Source organism: Scyliorhinus canicula, chromosome 21 (assembly GCF_902713615.1).
Source record: "Scyliorhinus canicula chromosome 21, sScyCan1.1, whole genome shotgun sequence".
Lineage (NCBI taxonomy): Eukaryota > Metazoa > Chordata > Chondrichthyes > Carcharhiniformes > Scyliorhinidae > Scyliorhinus > Scyliorhinus canicula.
Window position 1 is genome coordinate 64,047,693 of NC_052166.1, and position 26,875 is coordinate 64,074,567.

Sequence of the window (26,875 nt, forward strand, 5' to 3'; positions counted from 1 at the left end):
TGTCTGATCTCTTTGGTTCTGTGTGTTTTTGTTCATTAGGGACGCCAAGGACCACATGGAAACCCGGGTCGGCCTGGTCCTCCTGGTGTGAAGGTTGGTGCTTTGTTAACAAATATTGCCTTTAATTCTTATGTTATGCTTTGTAATCATTCTCTACCCAACAACAAAGGTATTGATTAGTATAAATATTCCTCACTTCTCCCCAATTTTATGAATTGCATCTTGTCACCTCGAAAACGAACTATTGCAAAGCTTTGCAGTAAGCATTAAATCATTCTGTATTGTAGAAGATTGTAGTTTAGTCGGGCAGCATGGTCGGCACGGGCTTGGAGGGCCGAAGGGCCTGTTCCTGTGCTGGACTTTTCTTTGTTCTTTGTTTGTTCTTGTTCTGTTTCTGGGCTTCAAATTTACTCAATGGCCTGGATGGCGGAGTCTGGCTTCCTGACATCCGAAGAGTCAGCCGGAAACACATCCCCACCCATTCCGGGCAGTCATTGTTGCACTCGGATGATTGGCTGAGTGCGGGAATTCTGCCTGCCCCCCCCCCCCCAGCTTCGGAGGAAGTCCTGCCTTACAGAGCTGCCCACCAGTCTGATTGGCTGGCGGCTCTCCGCCGCACTGCAGCGGGCAGCTGAAGAAATGCAGGAGGATTCCCGGGATTAAGGGCGGAATTTTCCCAACCCGTCCGTGGCAGGTTTGATGCCGGGTGGGCGGAGCCAGAAAGCCAGAAACCCGGCGGTACAAAATGGCATTACGATTCTCCCAGTGGTGGGTAAACGGCGGGTTAATGGCCGGTTAACGGAGGGTCAGTGGCTGGTTAATGGCGGTTTAACGGTGGGTTAACGGCGGGTCAGTCTCCCGCTGGTCGGTAGCGCGAACGACAATAAATACTACAGCATTGGATCGGTGGCAATGGTAACAGTTTCACTGATTTACATTCATAGCAATCAACACCAACCTGTAATATGGGGAGTAAGTGGAATCTGTAAAGAAGTACTGTACGCAGTGGCCAAGATGCGGGGAAAGCAGCTTTGAAGCCGTCAGTGGCAATAGTGACTTTCTCCACCATATCGGGCAGCGCTTTGGGTCACAGGTCCCAGGGCGTATCGCTGGCGGGGTGACCTCTGATTCTCCTGTCCCACCATCAATCAGATACTCGACGATCCAGGGTGCTATTATTAAAGGTGATTCCCCCCCACCCCCCCCTCGGAACAACCCTCCCCCCAGCCTGCCTCTCGTCCCAGAACAACTCCCTCCCCCACCCCTAGCCTGCTGCTCCCCCCCCCACCCCGGCCCCCGAGCATCAAGCTGAAGAATATTGGATGTTTGGAAACACGGCCTGTCACAAATGGGGGAACGGGACAATCCCATCGTGCCTTCGCGCCGCCATAAGACTGCGACTTTGCACCTATCGTGACGTCTCCCGTTCCCGTCGCCGAACCCGCCCGCCGTGAACAGGAGCGGAAAATCCCAGCCAGTCTTCCGGGGATGAGGAAATTGTCCTGTACGGAGAGGTTGCCATGAGGCGAGGTCCAAATCATAAGGAGTTTCGAAGGAAGATATGATCCCAGTAAAACAGATGAGATCCTGAAGATTCCTGACAGAGTCGATGGCCGGGGAATCTACAACATGGCGGGGGGTGACACCATTTCAGAATAAGTGGTCGACAATTTAGGAACGGGGTGAAGAGAATGTTCTTCACTCGGGGGGGGGGGGGGGGATTGCGAATCTTTGCAATTTTCTACTCCCGAGGCTCGTGGAGGTCCAGCCTGAAGGATTTTTGAAGTAGGGATCAGTCAACAGATCAGCCATGATCCTGTTGGATGAGGAGAGTGGCCAAATCCAGCTGTGATTCCTGATGTTCCCAGAGGATCTCCGAGCTAACAGAAGCTCAAAGGATGAACATCAAACATCAATGTAGTAAGTTCAGGACATCCCAAAACCTAACCGTTTGTGATATTTTTTTAAATTATAAATTTAGAGTACCCAATTCATTTTTTCCAGTTAAGGGGCAATTTAGCGTGGCCGATCCACCTACCCTGCACATCTTTGTGTTGTGGGGGCGAAACCCACGCAAACACGGGGAGAATGTGCAAACTCCACATGGACAGTGACCCAGAGCCAGGATCGAACCTGGGACCTCGGCGCCGTGAGGCAGCAATTCTAACCACTGCGCCACCGTGCTGCCGCCATTTCTTTTTTTTTTTAAATTTTTAGATTAGCCAATTATTTTTTCCAATTAAGGGGCAATTTAGCGTGGCCAATCCACCTACTCTGCACATTTTTGGGTTGTGGGGGCGAAACCCACGCAGACACGGGGAGAACGTGCAAACTCCACACGGACAGTGACCCAGAGCCGGGATCGAACCTGGGACCTCAGCGCCGTGAGGCGGTTGTGCTAACCACTAGGCCACAGTGCTGCCCCGCCATTTCTGATATTAACTTGTAAACCCTCACGAAGAGAGAAGATGAATTTAACAGAGGTGTCATATTCATAATGATCCATTGCCTCACAGGGAGGTAGGAAGCATTGGAAATTGATATATGGCGGGTTGCTAGTTATGCTTGGTCAGGGGCCAGCCTTGACTGAAACCTGGAAATAAATCACTTGTCTCCCCTCTGCCAGAACCGGGTACTTGGCAGAGAAAACAGGAAAAATTGTCTCGGACTATTTTATGCAAGGAAAAAGCATCAAAATTAACATTTTTATTTCCACACGGGTAGTATTTATTTCTTGATATTGAAGTTGCAGTGAAAGTTGTTTTAGTTAGGTTTGATTTATCGGGCTGGATTTTACAATGGGCTCGAGACCCCCGCTGTCTGGATGACACGTGGGTCCCGACTGCACGGCTGCCTTGGTGATTTCGCTGGAGCCGGCCTCCTGATTGGCTGCTCGCAGGCCTGCCGTCCAATTGTGAATGACCCCTGTTGTTGCCGGGTCGATCAAATGGCCGGCCGCTCTGACACCACGTGGAGAGGTGGCCGCTGCTGGGATAGGTGGGATGCGTTGAAATAAAGTCGCCCATTTAGGGGGGACTGACAGCAGGAGATTCCTTGTGGGACAAAGGAGAACCTTCTCCAAAGGGATCATTGGGTTGCCTTCCCTCCCCTTTGAGCCATTCGTACTCCAGCTCTGATATCAACCCTCTGTTTCCCACCTCCCCCCTCACTGTATTGAGGCAGGGAGGCCTCCTCCCTGAAGCCAGCGGCCTTCACCAAACAGCTGAGGGAGCCCCTGATGCGACCATCAATTCACTCAAGGACACGAGTAGAAGTAAACTGTGGCTTTAATCGACTTACAACTGAGCCTGCCTGCCACCAGCTGAACTGAAGGCAGGCTCGCAAGACCGCAGCACTTTGTACTTCCGGTTGTGGGAGGAGCCATGGGCGGACCCATGGGCGGAGCCAAGGACAGAGCCCTATACATGCTCCTCATCTCCCCCTGTGGGCAGAGCCGCGCAGCGGCTCACAGATGGAGCCCACAGGGACACAACTCTATACAGTGTGAATCTATATTATACATTCACCACAGCCCCTTAATAGAACCTTTCAATATCCCCCTCAGCCCCCCACCTGAACTGTGTTGAGAGGGTGTCCTGACATGACTCCCCACCATCTTACAAGCCACCCCACTCCCTTCCCCCACCCCCCCCATGATCTCTCTCCCTCCCCCCCCCCCCCCCCCCCCACTCCCCCCTTCAGTTGGGGGGGGCAGTGGAATTCTGCCTATTGTGTCAGGTACTGTTGTAATGTTATCTTAATAGTCCCCATTTTTATTCCATTTAAACCAGCTTGAGAAACGCCATTTTGTTTCTATCCTACTGGTGGAAACATTCCTTTCCAGCTCGTGAAAATCCTCTCAAAATATGTTGGCACCTCTTGTCTGCGTGACAGGGCTGGATTCAGGTTTAGTGCTGACAAAGTTTTGTCCCAAGTTGCTTGAGTAAAATTGGCCTTATTGGTTTCAAACATTGAATGACGCCGAATCTTTCTTGTCCTTTACGAGCCCTGTTCATAGGATTTACAGTACAGAAGGAGGCCATTCGGCCCATCGAGTCTGCACCGGCTCCTGGAAAGAGCACCCTACCCAAGGTTAACACCTCCACCCTATCCCCATAACCCAGTAACCCCACCCAACACTAAGGGACTCTAAGGGCAATCTATCATGGCCAATTCACCTAACCTGCATATCTTTGGACTGTGGGAGGAAACCGGAGCACCCGGAGGAAACCCACGCACACACGGGGAGGATGTGCAGACTCCGCACAGACAGTGACCCAAGCCGGAATTGAACCTGGGACCCTGGAGCTGTGAAGCGATTGTGCTATCCACAATGCTACCGTGCTGTTGTCGGCAGTCTGTCGATGTATTGTCACATTTTCGTACTTTGGGAGCCAGATGAAAATGGATCACCTTTTTCATGTAAGGTCCACATTTGTGCTGTGTGGCGATTTGTCAACAACATCACAATGCCAGAGAATATCACAGAATCACCAATTCCATGCTTAAACCCATCATTCAAAAGAAAACATATTGTACAAATATAGACATGACTTAAGCATCGTCTAAAGTCAAATCCGAGGGAGTGTGACTATGGTCTATCTTGACTTTTTTATTGCATGGGTCAGAGGGAGGGGAACGAGCAACGGCAATAAAAAAATAGACTTGCTGCTGCCACTGTCACAACCCCAGGACATCCCAAGGCACCTTACAGTCACTGTAGTGTCATCACTGTTGCAATGTAGGAAACATGGAAGACAATTTGCGCAGAGAAAGCTCACACACAGAGCAATGTGACAATGACCAGAGAATCTGTTTTTGTGATTTTGATGGAAGGAAAAAATATGGATCAGGGATCACCAAGGATAACTCCCTCTCTCGACCAAAATATTGCCATGTGGTCTTTAATCTCCACTTCAGAAGACAGATAAGAGGTAGAAAATTTCCCATATTCTTTCAAAGTGTCGGTCCCGGTGAGAAAACCAGGGAGAATCTGTAATCAGTGGGGCATTCCTTTTGAACGCCTCCCCGGCACTTGATCCGGGTCCAGTCGGGGGAGTGGCCACCAGGAAGACAGCACCACAGTTCATGGAGGGAGCCCACACCAAACTTCTAGATGGTGTGGAGCGGAGGCGTGACATCCTCTACCCCCCATCGGCCTTGCAAATAGTATATCTGTGACCTCTCTTATGCTCGTGTGCACGGTTGACTGCGAGATGCTGAACAGACCAGCAGGGCCACAGGCAACGGGTGACTTCCCAGTCCATGTGGTGCCAACTCTTGCATCACCTGGCACAGGTTGTCCACGTCCCCCGGAACAGACGCTGTCTTCTCCGGCACTGGACCTCTGACATCTGGAGGTAGGAAATTTGACAGTGGAATACCCGTAGCCGGTAGTAGCTTCTCTGAATCTCCATCATCGGTGGCCCTGATTCCCGTAAATCAATGTAAATCCTGCCTCCCCCGCCTCCACAGGGCACTCCTCCTGGCCACGGTGTCGCTGCCGCCTGATTGCAATCAAGAAAATTGCCAGCTCAACTGGCTCCGTGATTCTCCCGAATCATAAACTGAAAGGAAGAGAAGATCAGAGTGAGCAGGGGGACGGCCACTACCGAGCGGTCTCAGACAACCACAGATGTGTACACAATACATTCCCCTGGCAAACCGTTGCAAAGAGTACCTGGGCAGCATACCCAAGCACAGGCCTTAGTCACCAGGCACCTTTTAACATTTTACCCCAGCCGGGACTGTTCATCCAGTCCAGGATCGAGGTCGCCAGACAAATCAGCCCACCTGTCAAGTGCAAAGGCAGAGATGTGGCACAGAGGCACAGTGGTTAGCACTGTTGCTTCACAGCGCCAGGGTCCCGGGTTCGATTCCCGGTTTGGGTCACTGTCTGCGTGGAGTCTGCACGTTCTCCTCGTGTCTGCGTGGGTTTCCTCCCGGGTGCTCCGGTTTCCTCCCACAAATCCCGACAGACGTGCTTGTTGGGTGAACTGGACATTCTGAATTCTCTCTCTGTGTACCCGAACAGGCGCCAGAATGTGGCGACGAGGAGCTTTTCACCGTAACTTCATTGCAGTGTTAATGTAAGCCTACTTGTGACAATAAAGATTATAAAAATTAAAATTGCTTCCGATTGGCACCTTAATGGGCTAAGTTGCCTGCTTGATTGTCGGCATGCGTTGGTCTGTCTCTCGCACACGCGCCCACTCACCGACTGCACGATAAGGTTGGCCGCGTGCCTGCCCCAGAAACCTAAAATTCCGGCCTTGGAAAAGAGCAATAGCGTCGCTGTTAATAACAACCCCAACCTGTGTGCAGGTATTAAAGGTGGTCGTAGCAAACCAAGTTGGGGACTCGCGATTTTTGGGGTTGGGGTGGAGCCGGGAGTGCAGGAGGCGAAAGAGGCCGGTGTCCTGGCCTTTGCGTCCCTAGTAGCCCGGCGGAGGATCTTGATGCAGTGGAAAGATGCGAGGCCCCCAAGTGTGGAGACCTGGATCAGTAACATGGCGGGATTTATAAAATTGGAGAGGGTCAAATTTGCCCTGAGAGGATCAGTACAAGGGTTCTATAAACGGTGGGGGGAAGGAGGGTGTTCTTTATTATTGTTACTATTTTTTCTATGGTTATTTAACTTAATATTGTGTTCATTTAAGTTGTTAATATGTTTTGTTGTTCATTGAGGATGGGCGAATGTGTATGACTGTTATCATTATTGTTATTGTTGGTATTTTATTGCGGTTCGTTGTTGTTATATAAATACAACATTTTTCAATAAAAATTATTTTTTTTAAAAAAGGTGGTCGTAGCAACAGCAGTGATTCCAGGGGCTCAGAAAACGCAGCCGTTTTCTTTTTGCCGGGCCCCCTTCAAAGGCAGCCTTGCCCTTGGCGACATTGTGAACATTGACCACAGTGACACAGGCCGCTGTTTCCTTCTGACCGCTCGTACAGGCCGGTGCTGAGGTTTCTCCAACAGAATCAATTGTACAGCAGTGACCTCAGGCACTATTACTCCAAACACAAACCGACCCAGCAGCTTCTCAGAACAGGGGGTTATTTATGAGGGCTGAAATATGCTCATTATCTCATTAAAGCTTGCTGTGCAACAACTCGGGTGGCAGATAAACATTGTCATTGTCAGGCCGGAGTATCCCTCTCGGCTTTAAGCTGACTGACTTCCTTTCAACGTGAGGAGTGATTGCTCCAGGAATAATGATCGGACTGTCAGCAGCACTGTGATTTGCTGCCGTAATGACTGCTATTATGATGAGGACCTGATTGCACAAGGAGGTACTGGAGCTTTTTAAGAATAGCAGTGAGTTAAAGGACTTGTATTTCCACAGTGCTGTTCGCAACCCCTGGATGAGTCAACGCACCTCACAGCCAATCAAATGTTTTGTCACTGTTGTAACGTAGGAAACACGTCGGCCAATTGGCGCACAGCAAACAAAAATCTGATCATGCTCAGATAATCTTTTTCTTTTGAGTGTGATGATGATGTGAAGGATCAATATTGATCAGGACACTGGGGGATAACTCGCCTGCTCTTAGAAATGGTGCCGTGGCTATTTTACACCACCCTAAGCAGTAAGGTGGAAGTTCAGTTGAAGGGACGGCACCATCGATAGTGTAGCACTGGTATTTGGAATTGAGGTACAGATCAACCGTGGTCCAATTCATGGCAGATCAGACTCAATGGCTATAAGTTAGGAGAGGTGAATGTGCGACGAGACCTGGGTGTCCTCGCATACCAGTCGCTGAAGGTAAGCGTGCAGGCACAGCAAGCGGTAAAGAAGGCAACAGATATGTTGGCCTTCACACCGAGAGGATTAGAGTACAGGAGCAGGGATGTCTTGCTGCAATTATACAGGGCCTTGGTGAGGCCACACTTGGGACATTGTGTACAGTTTTGGTCTCCTTATCTAAGGATGGATGTTCTTGCTCTAGAGAGGGTGCAGGAAAGGTTTACCAGACTGATTCCTGGGATGGCGGGACTGATGTATGAGGAGATAGAACATAGAACATAGAACAGTACAGCACAGAACAGGCCCTTCGGCCCTCAATGTTGTGCCGAGCCATGATCACCCTACTCAAACCCACGTATCCACCCTATACCCGTAACCCAACAACCCCCCCCCTTAACCTTACATTTATTAGGACACTACGGGCAATTTAGCATGGCCAATCCACCTAACCCGCACATCTTTGGACTGTGGGAGGAAACCGGAGCACCCGGAGGAAACCCACGCACACAGGGGGAGGACGTGCAGACTCCACACAGACAGTGACCCAGCCGGGAATCGAACCTGGGACCCTGGAGCTGTGAAGTATTTATGCTAACCACCATGCTACCCTGCTGCCCCGATATTGAGTCGGTTAGGATTGCATTTGCTGGAGTTCGGAAGAATGTGAGAGGAACATCATAGAAACCTATTAAATTCAGGACCAGGCAGAGTAGATGGATGAAGGATGTTCCCGATGGAGGGTGAGTCCAGAACCGGGGGTCTTAGCCTAACAATACGACGTAAACCTTTTAGGACTGCGATGAGGAGAAATGTCTTCACCCGGAGAATGGTGAGTCTGGAACTCGTTACCAAAGGAAAAGAGCGCAGCCAAAACATTGTATTTAAGGAGGATTTAGGTACAACACTCGGGACAATGGGGATCAATTGATATGGGGGGAAAGCAGGGTTAGGCTATTGAGTTAGATGATCAGCCATGCTCATACTGAATGGCAGAATAGGTTCGAAGGGCCGAATGGCCTACGTCTGCTCCTATTTTCTATGTTTCTATGTCAGGGGCTGAATGCTCTGCTCCTCTTACTTGGCAAAACTGCAAGTAATGTCAACTCAGAGCGGCAGCTTCCAGCCAGACTGGGAAAGCCTTGTTCAGAGAATAGTTATGGATGTGCACGTGGTTCTCTCTTCGAGACCCCATATCCCTTCATAAACAATCATAGAAACTGTAGGAGACGTTTCTAAATGATTTACTAGCCTTACATTTAACAGTCAGAATCCCATTATTTGAACTTTGGGTTATTTTTGCACAATTGAGATTTGTTGGCACGCACCGATTCCAGATTGCAACAGTTAGATTTGCAGAATGAAACATTCGCAGTAAACCTATTTCCCCGTGTTTTTTATCTGCAGAGAAAGACAATTGATTCCAGGTTCTGATGGAGGGATAGGGACAGCTTTGTATGAGAAATATGATATAACTTCTATTTATTGACTGGACTAGTGGCCTGACAATGAAAGGGCTTTGTTTACCGATGCCGTACTTGTTCATCGCTTGCCGGCCAACATTTATTCCCCATCCCTAATTGCGCCTTGAGAAGGTGGCGGTCAGCTCCCTCCTCCGAACCGCTGCAGTTCCTGTAGTGTAGGGGCAAGGAGGAAATTAGGGAGGAAATCCCACAGTTTTGACCCAGAGACAGTGAACGAATGGTTCCAAGCCGATACGGTGAGTGGCTTTGAGAGGAACTTCCTAGTGATGCTGTTCCCATGTCCCTGCTGCCCTTGTCCTCCTGAGTGTAGGAGGCTGTGGGTTTGGAAGGTTTCTGTCGCAGGAGCCTTGGCGAGTTGATGCAGTGCATCTTGTACACACGGCTGCCACTGTGTGTCGGTGGTGGAAGCAGTGATTGTCTAAGGTGGTGGATGGAGTTCCTTGAACACATATTGGGCAGCCAGGGGATTACAAAGTGTGATTGTTTTGAAATTTGGTATTCTTGTCCACCGATTATATTACCGGCAGCTTGCTGTGCACAAACAGCTTGCTGATTTTCATACATTACAACAGTGACTGCGCTTCAGAAGTATTTCATTGGCTGTAAAGAGTTTTGGGATGAGTGTGAATCCGTGCACGTTTTGTCCTCATAGACATTCTGGGCGCGATTCTCCGAAATGGAGACAGAGCGTTCGCGCCATTGCGTTTCACGACGGCACGAGACGGGCGCGGGCAGTAGCGTGGGGCAGTAGCACAGAGCTGGAGCCGTTCACGCCACTCCAGCCTCCCTCCCCGGTGCCAAATGGCGCAGCGCCAACCCGCGCGGGGGACTTCCTCAGCGCACCGGCCCCGGCGCAACATGGCGTGGGTGTTCAGGGGCCGGCCATGTAATAAAATAGGCCGGGGCTGGAGAGGCTGGCCTGCTGATCGGTGGGCCCCAATCGTGGGCCAGACCCCCCCGGAGGCACCCCCCCCCCCCCCCCCCACCCCCCCACCCTGGTGAAGGAGCGCTTTTTCCCCGCCCCACAGGCCGCCCCCCCCCCCCCCCCCCCCCCCCCCACCACCGACCCTACGCACAGAGTTCCCGCCGGCTGCGAGCAGGGGTGAACGGCGCCGGCGGGACTCTGCCGTTTCCGGGTGGCCGCTCGGCCCATCAAGGCCAGAGAATCGGCAGCCCGGCCTCGGACAGCGGCCCGTGACGTGCGCCGCGCCAAACGCACCGGCGCAAATGGCGGCGATTCTCCGCTCCTCGGAGAATCGGCTGCCGGCATCGGACCAGTGCCGCGGGAAAGAATGGCGATTCTCCCATACGGCGCGGCATGGGAGAATCCCGCCCTTTGTTTTTAGTGAAGGGAATGACAAATTGAAAAGGACTCAGTTTCATGGTTTCGGGCCAAATGTGTTGGATGTGAATGTTTGCTGACGTGTTTCTGACTGGTGTTTGGGTACTTAGTATACCAACTGGACACTGTGTCAAGTGTGGCATTTTATTCTACAATCCAATGACATTTTCTAAACTACAGCAGTGACATCACGGGTTTCATCTTGTCAATAATGAAACGGTGTAATTAACAATTGGATTCAGCAATTTATAATGCTAAATCTGAGAGGAACTACAGGAAGAGGAGAGAAACGGCCAATGTGAAAAATTGCCCAGGTGTGTCCTGTACACAAACAGCACAAATCCAGCCCAGCCAATCACCGTCCTATCAGTATACTCTCCACCATCAGCAAAGTGACAGAAGGATTCATCAACAGTGTTATCAAATGGCACTTAAAAAAAAAAAAATCTTTATTGTCACAAGTAGACTTACATTAACACTGCAATGAAAATCCCCTCGTCGCCACATTCCGGCACCAATTTGGGTACACAGAGGGAGACTTCAGAATGTCCAAATTACCTAATAGCACGTCTTTCGGGACCTGTGGGAGGAAACCGGAGCACCCGGAGGAAACCCGCGCACGGGGAGAACGTGCAGACCCCACATAAACAGTGACCCAAGCCGGGAATTGAACCTGGGACCCTGGAGCTGTGAAGCAACAGTGCTACCCACTGTGCGACCGTGCTGCCCACTTACTGCGTGATAACCTGCTCACGGACGCTCAGTTTGGGTTCCGCCCAGGGTCACTCAGCTCCTGACCTCATTACAGCCTTGGTTCAAACGTGGACAAAAGAGCTGAATTGCAGCGGTAAGGTGAGAGTGACTGCCCTTGTAATCAAGCCAACATTTGACTGAATAGGAGCCCGAGCTAAGCTGGAGTCATCTCATAGAATTTACAGTGCAGAAGGAGGCCATTCGGCCCATCGGGTCTGCACCGGCTCTTGGAAAGAACACCCTATCCAAACCCACACACCCACCCACCCACCCTACCCAACACTAAGGGCAAGGTTGGATACTAAAGGCAATTTATCATGGCCAATCCACCTAACCTGCACATCTTTGGACTGTGGGAGGAAACCGGAGCGCCCAAAAGAAATCCACGCACACACGGGGAGAATGTGCAGACTCCGCACAGACAATGAACCAAGCCGGGAATCGAACCTGGGACCCTGGAGCTGTGAAGCAATTGTGCTGTCCACAATGGGAATCAGGGGGAAAACTCTCCGCTGGTTGGAGTCATACCTGGAGTCACAACCAAGGGAGATGGTTGTGGTGGTTGGAGGTCAATCATCTCCGCTCCAGGACATCACTGCAGGAGTTCCTCAGGGTAGTGTCCAGGCCCAAACATCTTCAGCTGCTTCATCAATGACCCGCCTTCCATCATAAGTTGGGATTTTTGGGGATGTTTGCAGATGACTCAATGGGCTGAATGGCTTCCTTCTGCACTGTAAATTCTATGATTGCACAATGTTCAGCACCATTCACGGCTCCTCAGATAATGAAGCAGTTCATGTCCAAATGCAGCAAGACCTGGACAATAGCCAGGCCTGAGCTGACAAGTGGCAAGTTACATTCGCGCCACACAAGTGCCAGGCAATGACCATCTCCTACAAGAGGGGATCTAACCACCGCCCCTTGATATTCAATGGCATTACCATCGCTGAATCCCCCCACAATCAAAATTCTGGGGGTTACGATTGATCAGAAATTGAACTGGACTAGCCATGTTAATACTGCGGCTGCCAGGGTAGGTCAAAGGCGAGGAATTCTATGGCGAGTAACCCCCCAAAGCCTGTCCAGCAAATGCACAAGTCAGGAGTGTGATGGAATACTCTCCACTGGCCTGGATGAGAGCAGCTCCAACAACACTCTGAAACTCAACACCATCCAGGACAAAGCAGCCCCGCTTGATTGCTCTTCCTTCCACAAACATTCAAACCCTTCACCACCGACGCACAGTGGCAGCCGTGTGTACCATCTACAAGATGCACTGCAGGAACTCGCCAAGGTTCCTTAGACAGCACCTTCCAAACCCACCACCACCACCACCTAGACGGACAAGAGCAGCAGATATCTGGGATCCCCACCCCCTGGAGGTTCCACTCCAAGTCACTCACCACCCCGACTGGGAAATATATCGTTGTTTGTTCACTGTCGTTGGGGCAACATCCTGGAATTCCCTCCCTAACAGCACAGTGGGTGTACCTACACCACAAGGACTGCAGCGGTTCAAGAAGGCAGCTCACCACCACCTTCTGAAGGGCAACTCGGGATGGACAATCAATGCTGGCCTAACCAGCAAAGCCCACATCCCTTAAATGAATTTTTAAAAAATCAACAACTTATCATGCCAGATCTGAGTGGAAGAGCAGGAAGAGGAGGGAAACAACCAAGGGGATATTTAAGTAACTGGCTAAAAGTAAAACCTTGCTTATTTGTTGCAGTGATTTCATAGGAACATAGGAATTAGGAGCCTAAATAGACAATTCAGCTCCTCGAGACTGCTCCACCATTCAATCAGATCATGGCTGATCTCTTCCAGGTTTCAAATCCAGCTCCCCCCCCCCCCCCCTCCACCCCCACATATCCCTTTAACACATTTGTTTTTTCTCAGAAATATATCTATCTCCTTCTTGAAACCATTTCATGATTCAGCACAATGGGGCAGCGAGTTCCACAAATTCACCACCCTCTGCGAGAAGGAGTTCCTCCTCATCTCAGTTTTAAGTTTACCACCTCTCAACCTATATCTGGGCCTCTCGTTCTAGTTTGTCCCGCCAGGCGCAACATTTGGTCTCCGTTGACTTTATCAATCCCTTTTAGTATTTTACACACCTCGATCAGATCCCCTCTCATCCTTCTAAACTTCAGCGAGTATAAACCCAAACAGTTTAATCTCGCCTCGTGCGTCAACCCTTTCATCCCTGGAATCAAACTGGTGAACCTCCTCTGGAACCTGCTCCATTGCCACCACATCCTTCCTCAAATGAAGAGACCAAAACTGGACATAATACTCCAGATGTGATCGCACCAACACTCGATACAATTTCAAATCAGATTGTCAGTTCATAGAACTGTTGAAAGTTACAACGCAGAAGGAGGCCATTCTGCCCATCTTGGCTCCCCCTCCCCCCATCCCAATCCTGCGATCAGTGAGTTGCCATCCAGCTGATGGTTGGTTGGTTATATTGAAATGACTTTGGGCCTTCAGCCCACCCTGTGTGGCAGGCAGGGAGGATCACTCCTCTCAATGAAACAGATGCACTAGAAAACATTTTTACGCAGCGTGTGGTTAGGATCTGGAATGCACTGCCTGAGAATGTTGTGGTGGAAGCAGATTCAATTGTGGCGATTTTTATGATCAAATGAAGAAGAGGGGATATTTGAAATGAAATGAAATTATTGTCACGAGTAGGCTTCAATGAAGTTACTGTGAAAAGCCCCTAGTCGCCACATTCCGGCGCCTGTTCGGGGAGACTGGTACGGGAATCGAACCGTGCTGCTGGCCTGCTTTAAAAGCCAGCGATTTAGCCCAGTGTGCTAAACCAGCCCCTGCTCTGAGGAGAAAGGCAGGGGAGTGGGACGTGGGTGAGCTGCTCTTGTTGGCACAGACACAGCAGACCTCTTTGTCTTTATTCTTCCATGGGACGCAAGTGTCACCGGGAAGAACAGCGTTTGTTGCCTATCCTTAATTGCCCCACGGGCTATTTCAGAGGGCAGCTAAGTGTCAACCGTGGGTCCGGAGTCACGTCCAGGCCAGACCGAGTCAGGATGACAGACTTCCCTCCCCTTAAAGACACGAGTGGACGAGATGTTTTTTTTTCGCAACAATTGACTCTGGTTGGCACATTCACCATTACAGAGACGAGTTTTCAACTCCGGATTTAGTTATTAAATTCAAATTCCGGCAGCTGCAATTGTGAACTGAATGGGGATTTGAACCCACATCCCTGGAGCATTAGCTTGGGCCTCTGGATTACTCGTCCAGTGGACGTCACGCCGCTGTCTGCCCCAGCTTCGTCACTGCAAGCGTCCTCTGATAAATGCAATAGCTCAAGAGAGTGAAGGGATCTGTGCTAAAGCGCCTTAAGAATTTGACTGTTTAGATTCATCTGGTCCTGCTCATCTTTCTTTTCGAGTCAATTGGATTCTGATGAGGTAGTCCAGATTGTGGATCCGACCAGATCGGAATTTCTTCTCCCAGCTGGTCGCGGTAATTTTTCCTCGCTTTGTTCCAGTTTGACAGTAAGCCGTAAGGGGGGAAAAAAAAAAACTCCTGGCACTCAAATAACAGTGGAGGTTCGTCACAGACTTGATTGGAAGTTTGAACTGAGCCAAGGTTTACTCTAGTGAATAATGAGCCAAGTTCTTGAACGGACTGAGCCATTTTTACTGATATTCTTCGATGCTTTTCAGTGAATTATTTCGTCCTCTGTGTTGTGTGCAATGTCAGATTATTCTTATTTATTATCGTACAGTTTGTCCTCCTGCTTTTCTTTCCCTACTAACTTAATTTAAAACTAGACGCAGCACTCAGTCGACAGATCCGATTCTTTTCCGGGGTCTGTTATGCGTGCTCAGGAAATTGATTGTAACACTAAATTCTGTTCATTTCCAAATGCAATTCAAGCTATTTGAACTGCGGCCAGGATTGCAAACCATACAGGAAGTAGCTGATAACATGACATCACTGACTCCATGCATGGTGAGCCTTCAGTTAAAAAAAAATCTGTTCAAATTGAACTCTGTTTCACAAACGGTTCAGAAGATCACACGGACTGTAGGAAGTTTGGGCATTTTCACCCCGTGTGGTAATATTTCTCACTCAATTACAATCCTTGCAATGCTGCTTTCAAGTAACAATCTGGCAGAGGAGCGGTTAGGATGCCTCGCTTGAAAAGTGATCTGCTATGAGCTGTCAAATAAATTAAGAAATCTGGATAAAGAACCACAGGCTAGGTTTGAGAGGGTTGGATTTTGCGACTGGGATTGTCGGTGGGCGGGAAGTATAGTGTCGCTGGTCGAGCATGACGGTTCCTCTGCTTCATGTCATCTGCAGGTCATCTTCCTGCAGGCGAGCCCTGGAGGGCCACAATTAAACTAATCAACGGTCATTTAAGGCCAATTTAAGGCCTGGGATTTTCCACTCAGCTTCTGGGTTTCAGATAGCAGTTAGGAACAGTTTAACTGAGTGGAGGTTATAGGCCCCCTGCATTGCCTGTCTGGGTTCAGAAGCAGCTACAGGCCACCCTAAGAAGGGACTGTGGGCGAGATTCTCCGCACTCCCGACGGTGCGGAGAATAGCGTGGCTCGTAAAATTTTACGGCCACGCTGTTCCGACGCCCTCCCGCTATTCTCCCTCCCCCCACGCCCAACTCCCGACACGAATCGCTGCCGCCGTTTTTTTACGGCCGGCAGCGATTCACAGCTGATAGATGGGCCGAGTTCCCAGCCCTTTACGGCTGTTTTTACGAACGGCAAACACACCTGGTCTGGCCGTTCGTAAAAACGGCCGTAAACACTCGCATTTTATAACCATGGCACCGATTGGCACGGCAGTACCACGGCCGTGCCAAGGGTGCCATGGGCCCGCGATTGGTGGGCACCGATCGCGGGCAGCGGGCCCGATGCCCGCGCACTATTTCTCCTTCCGCCGCCCCGCAGTATCCATACGCGGGGCGGCTGAGCGGCACCCCGGCCCGCGCATGCGCGGGTTTCGCGCAAATGCGCGATGACGTCATCCGCGCATGCGCGGGTTGGAGTCTTCCAATCCGCGCATGCGCGGCTGACGTCATATGACGCGTCAGCCGGCGCTAACTCCGGCAAGCGGGCTTAACGTTAAGCCCGTGATGCCGGAGCTTACGGCGTCGGGCTGCTAGCCCTGACCGGGGACCAGAATCGGTTCCCGGTCGGGAAGGGGGGGGCTGGCGTCAAACCCGCCCGTTTTGGGAGAATCGCGCCCTGTATTTTCATCTTTTCCACTGGAGACCCCCATACACACATGTACCAGCAGAGGGAGTCTGCTCGGAAGAGATAATGAATGTTCCATGCCTAGTAGTTTGAGCAGTTCTAATTCTAAATGTCTCTGGCTGAATTTCCGACCATTTGTGTCTCTCAAGTGTTTAAACCCGCGCCACCTCATCACCATCCTTCCACGCCAGCTGCTACACTGCTGGCTTGGTTGCAAAGGCCCTTTCTAATTTAAATTTTGAAAATGTCGGAGAGAGAAAGTGGCACCATCTTGGGGCGCCCTCTGCCTCTTTAAAAAAACCTGCCGTGGCACCCTGTTGCTACTTTTAAGTTGGTAGGCCTCTGATTGGTCCTCCAGCTCCAAGAGCACATCCGTCATCCTTAATTATATTTCACTTTCATGGGACATGGGATTCGCTGGCTGGGCCAGCACTTGTTGCCCAAGCCTAATTGCCCCTGAACTGAGTGGCTCGCTAGGCCCAAATCGGAGAGGCAGTTAAGAGTCAAGCAATTGCTGTGGGTCTGCAGTCACATGTGGGCCAGACCGGGTGAGGATGGCAGATTTCCTTCCCTAAAGGACGTCCGTGAATCAGATGGGTTTTTACGACGATTGATGATAGTTGTCCTCTACCCTGTGACTGAAACTGGCTCTCAATTCTTAAATCATAAATTGAATTTAAATTCCACTAGTTACCAGGGTGGGATTTGAACCTGTGTCCCCAGTGCTGGGTTACTGCTCTCGTGGCATTACCACTCTGCCACCGTATTGCTACAATTAGATGGTGAGCTTGCCATCAGGCCACGCCCTTAGAAAATCATATCGAGTGGCCTTGCTCCAGACTGCGGGTCGCTGACCCCCCATTTGGGTCTTGGCGGCAGGGTTCAGAAACCCACAGATAGAATCCAGCTCCATTTCTCACCAGTTCTCTTGGTATCGATTGGTTACGTTGGCCAGAACGTTCTGGGTGTTCATGGCTGGCGGGATCTTCCTCTCCCTCTGACAGCGCAACCCCGCCACGGGTTTCCTGGTAGCACGGTGTGCTTCCAACAGGAAACTCCGCAGGTCAATAGCGGTTCAGTGACATTAACGCAAATACAAATGTCTGGTTGCTTGACAGTCAAAATGAGCGACTGAACTATATCCAGGATTCACATTCCTGCGTGCAGGTATATGGTTAACCATGATAAGTTTCTCCTGCTCTTAGTAAGAATGTTTTCGAAGTTGTCCTCAAATTACTCACTCTCATAGAATTTACAGTGCAGAAGGAGGCCATTCGGCCCATCGAGTCTGCACCGGCTCTTGGAAAGAGCACTCGACCCAAGGTCCACACCTCCACCCCATCCCCATAACCCAGTAACCCCACCCAACACTAAGGGCAATTTTGGACACTATGGGCAATTTATCATGGCCAATCCACCTAACCTGCACATCTTTGGACTGTGGGAGGAAACCGGAGCGCCCGGAGGAAACCCACGCACACACGGGGAGGATGTGCAGACTCCGCACAGACAGTGACCCAAGCCGGGAATCGAACCTGGGACCCTGGAGCTGTGAAGCAATTGTGCTAACCACAATGCTACCGTGCTGCCCACAAATGCTTGCAGCTAGTTTAAGGTATCCATGTGAACTCTCTGTACTCTTAATGAAGACAGTACTCGGGGGATCAATTTAGCGAATGGAGTTGAGTTTAAGGAACAGCTAGAGGAATTATTCATGAGTCTCAAGGTGGGAGAGCAAGCTTGACATCTGTTAACTGTTATCTCTTTTATCTTTCAGGGACATAAAGGTGAATCAGGCATCTCCCCAGGGAAAGCACACAATGGACAAAAGGTTAGAATGGAGTTTGACCACTACACCAACAACAGTTTTATTTATAAGAGCATAGAAACACATTGTAAGGTGCTTCGTGGAGGGAATAGTTAATGGCAAAAAAGATGCTGACACCGTTATGGATGCTTAACAAGAGCATGTTGGTTGTCCCAACGGGACTGCAGTGTGTAAATAGTTCGCTGTCACGGGTAGACGTTTTGTCACCTCGATTAAACCAACGTTCCCCTTACCACTCGGCTTCCTGGGTCTCACGCAAAGATACTTGGCGTGATCGAATGGCCTCGTCACCCCCGACTTGGTGACACGACGAGATCTGGCCAGAGGCCTCCTTGCGACCTGGAACTCGCCTTCGCTGGGCAAGGTCCAGATTAATTTATTGAAATGCACCATTATTCTCATTTAAATATGTCTGCATCCGATTCTCACGAAGACTGGGAAATAACGTCCAGGCCAGTGAGACCTGGCCTGGCTGGTTACCACCGGTCCACACAAACCTTGACCAGGTGTAACAACAGCTGGGGGGTCGCCCAGGCCATTGGAGACCCCCGGGTGGTCGGACGCTGGGCAAGGTGGTACCCTGGCACTTCCACTGGCACCCGGACACCTTGTCACTGCCAGCCTATCACCGTGGCACTACCACCCAGGCATCCTGGCAGTGCCTGGGTGCCACTGCTAGATTGGCAGGGGCATTGCTAGGGTGCCACGCTGGCAGTGCTAGGATGCCCAAGAGACAGGTTGCCCGTGCTAGGAATCCAGCCCATGGGTGTTAATGCAAGCCTATTGTGACAATAAAGATTATTATTATTAAAAAGCTGTTAGCAGCGCAAACCCCCTACCCCCCTTGCGGATTGCCCGGCGGTGTGGGGTGGTTTCAGTGGGAATTCCCATTAACAAGCGGCAGGAGTAGACAATTCCAACGCAATCGAATGGTGCGCCGAGTTCTCAGTCCTTGCAGGCAGGGGGAGTGGGACGGACGCGAGACGGAGAATCCCCAACAATCTCATGTTTAAAGAGAGGAAATGGGCCAAAGTACCAGCAATATCGGAAACATTTAATGCAGAACATGACCAAAACCTGTGGAATTCTGTATTTGCTATCTGTAATCTCCTTAATTTCGTGGTGGAGATCTCTCTGTTCTTTGCTCTTTTTATAACGAATGAAATATATGTATATGTTGGAAAATATATGGAATAAGACTATTTTACGACAAAGAATATTGTCCATCTGAAACATTAGTGGCCGGATTTTAGCAGTCTAGGTGAATGTGTTTTGAGTGGGGTTAATCTTGCTCGGTACTGTGGAAAACAAGCAAATTACTGCGGATGCTGGAATCTGAAACGAAAGAGAAAATCTCAGCAGGTCTGGCAGCATCTGTAGGGAGAGAAAAGAGCTAACGTTTCGAGTCCGATGACTCTTTGTCAAAGCGGTGCTGTGCGTGGCAGGACGCGAGGAGACGACACTGGACTGAGTGGAGCATAAACAAATTGCATTCTGCTGAGCTAGAAGGCTTCTGATTGGCTCTGTGTTCACGTTGGTGTATATTGCTTTGAATATTTAAAGCCAGCATTGATCGCAATGTTGGGCCACCTTACCTTACGCGATTTGAACAGTGGAATTGGCAGAAGGTTGAATGACAAAAGTATTTCTGACATGCTGTTTTATTATTGACAGGGTGACATCGGCCGACCTGGTTCTGAAGGGCTGCGAGGGCCATCAGGCCGAAAGGTAGGCAACAGAGATTGTTACTCACGGCAAAAACTGGACGGCGGCTAATATTTGTATTGCTTTCAGGTTGAAGGATGAATTTTAGGAGAGGGGGAAGCCCTGATTGGAAAATCATTGCAAGAAGTCTTACAACACCAGGTCAAAGTCCAACATGTTTGTTTCAAACACTAGCTTTCGGAGCGCTGATCCTTCCTCGGGTGAATCCTCAGATTCACCTGAGGAATTTCACCCGAGGAAGGAGCAGTGCTCCGAAAGCTAGTGTTTGAAACAAACCTGTTGGACTTTAACCTGGTGTTGTCAGACTTCTCACTGTGCTCACCCCAGTCCAATGCCGGCATCTCCACATCATGGAAAATCATTGTGCAGGAGTTTAATTTGAGTCTGTATTGTGTGTTTTAAGATGCAGTGACTGTATTAGTGACTGTGCCCGAATAACAATTTCTACCAATGGGCACTGGTCTGAATGCAACCACAGCAGCACCCAAGCTACCTGATATCCAAGACAAACAGCCCGCTCGATCAATTCCTCGACCGCCACGTTAAACATTGACTGTGTGCCAGCACTGCAGTAACATGCCAAGCCTCCTCTGCCAGCACCATGCCAAGCCTCCTCTGCCAGCACCATGCCAACCTCCTCTGCCAGCACCATGCCAAGCCTCCTCTGCCAGCACCATGCCAAGCCTCCTCTGCCAGCACCATGCCAAGCCTCCTCCGCCAGCACCATGCCAAGCCTCCTCTGCCAGCACCATGCCAAGCCTCCTCTGCCAGCATCATGCCAAGCCTCCTCTGCCAGCACCATGCCAAGCCTCCTCTGCCAGCACCATGCCAAGCCTCCTCTGCCAGCACCATGCCAAGCCTCCTCCGCCAGCACCATGCCATGACCTCTATCACGTAGAGGACAGAAGGTGTATGACAAGGCCCTCCGTGGTCACTCGCCATCCTGACTTTGAACAGCATTGCTGCTCCATCACTGTCTCGGGGTCAAAATCCTGGAACTCCCTCTCTCACAGAACTGTGCATATCTACACCACACAAGACTGCAGCAATTCAAGAAGGCAGCTCACGATGCTTCTCGATGCCATTTTGGATCAGCAGTAACTGCTGACCCAGCCAGTGATGGTCACATCCCACAGCATAGGGCGGCCCACGGTAGCACAGCAGTTAGCACTGTTGAATCACAGCTCCAAGGTCCCAGGTTCGATTCCCGGCTTGGGTCACTGTCTGTGTGGAGTCTGCACGCTGTCCCCGTGCCTGCGTGGGTTTCCTCCGGGAGCTCCGGTTTCCTCCCACAGTCCAAAGATGTGCATGTTAGGCGGATTGGCCATGCTAGATTGCCTTAGTGTCCAAATTAGTTAGGTAGAGTTACTGGGTTACGGGGATAGGGTGGAGGAGTGAGCTTAAGTAGGGTGTTCTTTCCAAGGACTGGTGCAGACTCGATGGGCTGAATGGCCTCCTTCTGCACTGTAAATTCTATGATCATCAGTGTTTTGTTGATGATTGACCACCCCCTCACTGACTTCCTTGTGATACTGTTGAAGCCGTCACCTTCACCCCGCTTTGAGCTATGTAGCTGTCGTTGGCAGTGGGATTACCTTGTGGTTGGCTCAGTCAAGTGTGTACATTTCTTACAGAAGAAATTTCCTGCCTGAAGGCAGTCCAGCTCTTGCCTTTGGGACGTTCAGTAGCTATTCAGCGAGAAAAGGTACAACTGCAGCATGATTAATGCATCTGTTTCCATTGCTAAATAAACGGCTCTATGCTGCTGTTGGTGACAGACGGTGAGGCTTCAATATTGAATCCTGGAAACTCGATGTGAAAGTGGTCTTGGCTAAAGCTCTTCAGTTCTTCAAATCTGCTGGTCCTCGTGGCAATCATCCAAGAGGGCTGAAGGATATCGGAGATGTACTCGCTTGGTACACGTTTAAAAGCTTGTCAACTCCTGAGATCAGTCGCGTGGACTTGGTTTGGGATCCGGGAGCCACATTAAAACCACTTCAAGCCTACAGATTTCCTTAAGGTTATGTGGGTTCTTGCTGCCAGCTCTTGACAGGGACCCCTCCCGTGGAGCACCCAGCTAGGCCATGCCCTGGCAGGTGAGCTGGGGGAGCTTGGGATATGGCAGTATCTCCCCTACCCGCCCGATGTGACGCATTTTGCTTCATCGTCCTCCCTTCTGCCAGCAGGGAATGCAGGTTGTGGAGCGGTGGACAATATGCCCTTCCGTGTTTGATTTACATGATCGAAGCTACTCTAGGAGTCGACAACAGAATTTGAGGCGTGAATAGAACAGTCAATTTTAATTTACTTTTACATAGGGTATAGAACACACAAACAGGCCATTCAGCCCAACTAGTTTATGCTGATGTATATGTTCCGCTCGGGCCTCCTCCCATCTTTTCCCCTCTCACTGCATCAGTTCTGTCCCATTCCCCTCCCTCATCTGCTTCTTTAGTACCCTTTCAATTGCATTTACACTATTTGCTTCACGGTGGCACAGTGGTTAGCACTCTTGCTTCACAGTGACCCCACCTAACACGAAGGGCAATTTGGACTCTGAGGGCAATTTAGCCTGGCCAATTCACCTAACCTGCACATCTTTGGACTGTGGGAGGAAACCGGAGCACCCGAAGGAAACCCACGCACACACGGGGGGAACGTGCAGACTCCGCACAGACAGCGACCCAAGCCGGGATTCGAACCTGCGACCCTGGAGCTGTGAAGCATTTGTGCTATCCACAATGCTACCGTGCTGCCCGCCTTGCTGGGATTGAATAGTTGAGTGTCATGAAACACTCATGAAATTTCACAAATCACCAAGGGGGTATAACCCAGGCTGTGTAGAATGACAACAAATACGGTAGCATAATGGTTAGCACTGTTGCTTCACAGCTCCAGTGACCCGGGTTCGATTCTCGGCTTGGGTCACTGTCTGTGCGGAGTCTACACGTTCTCCCCGTGTCTGCGCGGGTTTCCTCCGGGTGCTCCGGTTTCCTCCCACAAGTCCTGAAAGACGTGCTGTTAGGTGAATTGGACATTCTGAATTCTCCCTCTGTTTACCCGAACAGGTGCTGGGGTGTGGTGACTGTTAGATTTTCACAGTAACTTCATTGCAGTGTTAATGTAAGCCTACTTGTGACAATAAAGATTGTCCGTAATGATCAGCAGCCTCCCATTGATCAAGTGCATCTTTCTTTGCTCCCACCTTGAGTACTGACCTCTGCCTATTGCACGCGAAAAACCAGCTCTCAGCCTCCATGCTGTCAAACAGAAGATCAGTCTGCTTGGGATGGATGCTTTACTAAGTTACCACAGTGTATTTGCCAATCAAGCGGGGCTGCTTTGTCCTGGATGGTGTTGAGTTTCTGAGTGTTGTTGGAGCTGCGCTCATCCAGGCAAGTGGAGAGTATTCCCTCACACTCCTGATTTGGGCCTTGTCGATGTTGGACAGGCTTTGGGGAAACAGGGCCGGGATTCTCCCCTACCTGGCGGGGCAGGGGTCCCGGCGTGTTGGAGTGGTGTGAACCACTCCAGCGTCGGACCACCCCCTCCGCAACTTTAGGGTCCAAGCCCCTCACATTGAGGAGCTAAGCCCGCGCCGATTGGTTCCCACTCCGCTGGCTGGCGTGAACGGCCTTTGGCGCCACGCCAGCCGGGGCCAAAAGTACTTCGCCGGCCGGCGTAAGTCCGCGCATGCGCCGGAGCGTCAGCGGCTGCTGACGTCATACCGGCGCGTGCGCAAAGGAGAGGGTCTCTTCCGCCTCTGCCATGGTGAAGACCATGGCGAAGGTGGAAGAAAAAGAGTTCCCCCACGGCACAGGCCCGCCCGCCAATTGGTGGGCCCCGATCGCGGGCCAGGCCACCGTGGGGGCACTCCCCGGTGCCAGATTGGCCCACCCCCCCCCCACCAGGACCCCGGCGCCCGCCTGCGCCGCCAATCCCGCCGGTAAGAGAGGTGGTGTAATCCACGCCGGCGGGAGAGGCTGGTCAGCAGCGGGACTTCGGCCCATCGCGGGCCGGAGAATCGCCGCGGGGGGGCCGCCGACCGGCGCGGCGCGATTCCCACCCCTGCCGAATCTCGGGGGGCGGAGAATTCAGGACACAGTGGGGGCGGGCTTGACGTCGGCCCCGGGCGATTCTCCGACCCGGTTGGGGGGGGGGGGTTGGAGAATCCCACCCCAGGAGGTGAGTTACTCATCGTAGGATTCCTAGCCTTTGACCTGCTCATGCAGCCGCAGTCTTTATACGGCTAGTCCTGTTCAGCTTCTGGTCAATGGTAACCTCCAGGATGCTGCTAGTGGTCATTGCCTGGCACTCGTGTGGCATGGATATTTGTTACTTGATTAACCTATTCTCCTTATAAAAGGTGGCACCCTACGGGTGTCCCACAAAAGAAGGAAAAATCGTTTTTATTTAACGCATAATATGTGCACAGCAAATAAATCCACCGTTATTTTATCGAGGTATGTTTTTACTATTGTCTCCAGAGCTTATTGTTCTCTAAAATATGAAAGTAAAACCTCAAGATTGCTGCCGACACTAATATGGAACGACTGCTGAATGAACCAGCCGGCTGTTCCAGGTTCCTGATGTTGTAAAGTGGGAGCAAGTCTATTTATTATTATTGAGAATCTTGGATTACCTGCTAATTCATTTTGGGGATTAGCGAACTGTTCATTGACTACATCCGCAGGCGGGCTGAGATTTTTGAATATTAAGTTATGAGAGGCGTTGTGAGCCAGACCTTTCGCTGGAGCGCTGCCTGCAACCTTCGAATGTGAAGAATGATGGAACCTTCATTCAAAAAAAAACTGTTTCTGATCATGGAAATGGAGAGTTGAAATAAATCCGAGCCCATTACTTTGTGATTGTTACATTTTCCTGTCAGCCCTTGAGCTAACTCGTTCCAATCAATTACGTGACAGTTCCATCCCCTCACATGTTTCTGAGCAGCAGCCATCCATATTTGAGGGAGTATTTGTACAGGGCCAGTCATTTGTCTGGCAACTTGACATCTGTTGAAAAACGGCATGTTTCCGTCAATGTGCAACTGTGCCATTGATGTCAGTCATATTTTCCAACTCGGGTTTAACACTCTTTCAGTTTCTGTCAGTTGGACTAAAAATTTTCCAATTGAATCAATTACTGATGAGAAAGTTCCTGCATTAATATAGCAGCTTTCACAGCCACCATAGAACATAGAACATTACAGCGCAGTACAGGCCCTTCGGCCCTCGATGTTGCGCCGTCCTGTGAAACCCCTCTAAAGCCCATCTACACTATTCCCTTATCGTCCATACGCCTATCCAATGACCATTTGAATGCCCTTAGTGTTGGCGATCCACTATTGTTGCAGGCAGGGCATTCCACGCCCTTACTACTCTGAGTAAAGAACCTACCTCTGACATCTGTCCTATATCTATCTCCCCTCAATTTAAAGCTATGTCCCCTCGTGCTGGACATCACCATCCGAGGAAATAGGCTCTCAATGTCCACCCTATCTAATCCTCTGCTCATCTTGTATGCCTCAATTAAGTCACCTCTTAACCTTCTTCTCTCTAACGAAAACATCTCAAAAGGCGGAATTCTCCCATTTTAAGACTGGGAGCTGTGGCAGGGGTGGGAATGTGGAGCGATTTCCGCTGTGACAGCTGATTGGGAAACACGCCAAACCTTCTGGCACCGACTTCATTGATTATGAACCCGGGGTCTTTCTCGCCGTATTCAGTGGCGGGACAGGCCTGGATGATGCTCAGTCCACCGTCATGTCCAGGTGCCGCATTGAAAAGGCGCCCAACATCGCTGACCCACCATTGAAGACAGAAGGTGGACCTCCTGAAAATGATGCTGGATCTCCTGGGGCGCTCTGAGAGCGGAGGAGGATGGGCCTCCTGAGAACGTAGATGGATCTCCCGGAATATTATGAGGCTAGAAGATGGACTGCCGCCAGGATACCAAATCGGGAAGGTTTAATCTGGAAGTACCTGAGAAGGAGATAGAGGAGTGGCACTTTTTCTCCGATGAGGAGGACATCAAAGGGGATGAAGCTGAGGATTTCCTCGAGGGAGAGGATGTCAACCATGAGGCAATGGCGATGTCCAGATGAGGCAGACGAGCCTGGGACGTGCTAACTGTCACTAGATTTATGGAGGATGATGAGGACATTCAGTGAGGAGATCTCACTATCTCCACATGGAATCTGTGAGCATTGCTCTCACATCTGACCAACGGCAGGGCACACCCACAGTCATCACTCTCCTGTCATGGGGACGCCCATAGTCCTTGCGTCCCAGGAGGGTGATGATGACTTGCGATGGGGACAGGACATAGACCCTCACAGAGCTTCTGTGAATGTCTCCTGTCTGGCTGATAGCAGCTCACTTATTCTCAAAGACTCGGATCATATCATGGCGATACAGAGGCGAATGTTTCACCTCTCCTGGTCCTCCGGCAACCTTTGTGAGTTGTATCCTTGAGGTTCTGTGTCACCGGAGGCTGAGGTAGATGGAATGGGAGGGGCCAGGTACAGCTCAAAGATGCAGAGAGCACACACTGAGAATGACTGGAATGGGTGATGCTAGTCCTGTATATTGTGGGAGAAGTCCTCATTCCCTACGAGATACGGGAATGACTGATGAGGTCAATCATTGTGAAGGGACGTCATCAATGTGCTGGGAACCTTGCACAAATCCCAGGGAGGAAGCCCGGGACTTCGAACACTGCCCTGGTGCAAAGATTTC

The 26,875-nt window shown here is 50.6% G+C and overlaps 1 protein-coding gene across 2 annotated transcripts in view; it reads left to right on the forward strand.

Annotated features, from left to right (window-relative positions):
• LOC119955649 (collagen alpha-1(XXVII) chain B-like) overlaps positions 1–26,875 on the forward strand; it is a 605,839-nt gene that overhangs the window by 143,557 nt on the left and 435,407 nt on the right. For both annotated transcript variants that reach the window (XM_038782071.1, XM_038782070.1), the window contains exons 5-7: positions 40–93; positions 18,360–18,413; positions 20,085–20,138. In XM_038782071.1, coding sequence (XP_038637999.1) covers positions 40–93; positions 18,360–18,413; positions 20,085–20,138 — 162 coding nt within the window. The remainder of the gene's footprint in view (positions 1–39; positions 94–18,359; positions 18,414–20,084; positions 20,139–26,875) is intronic.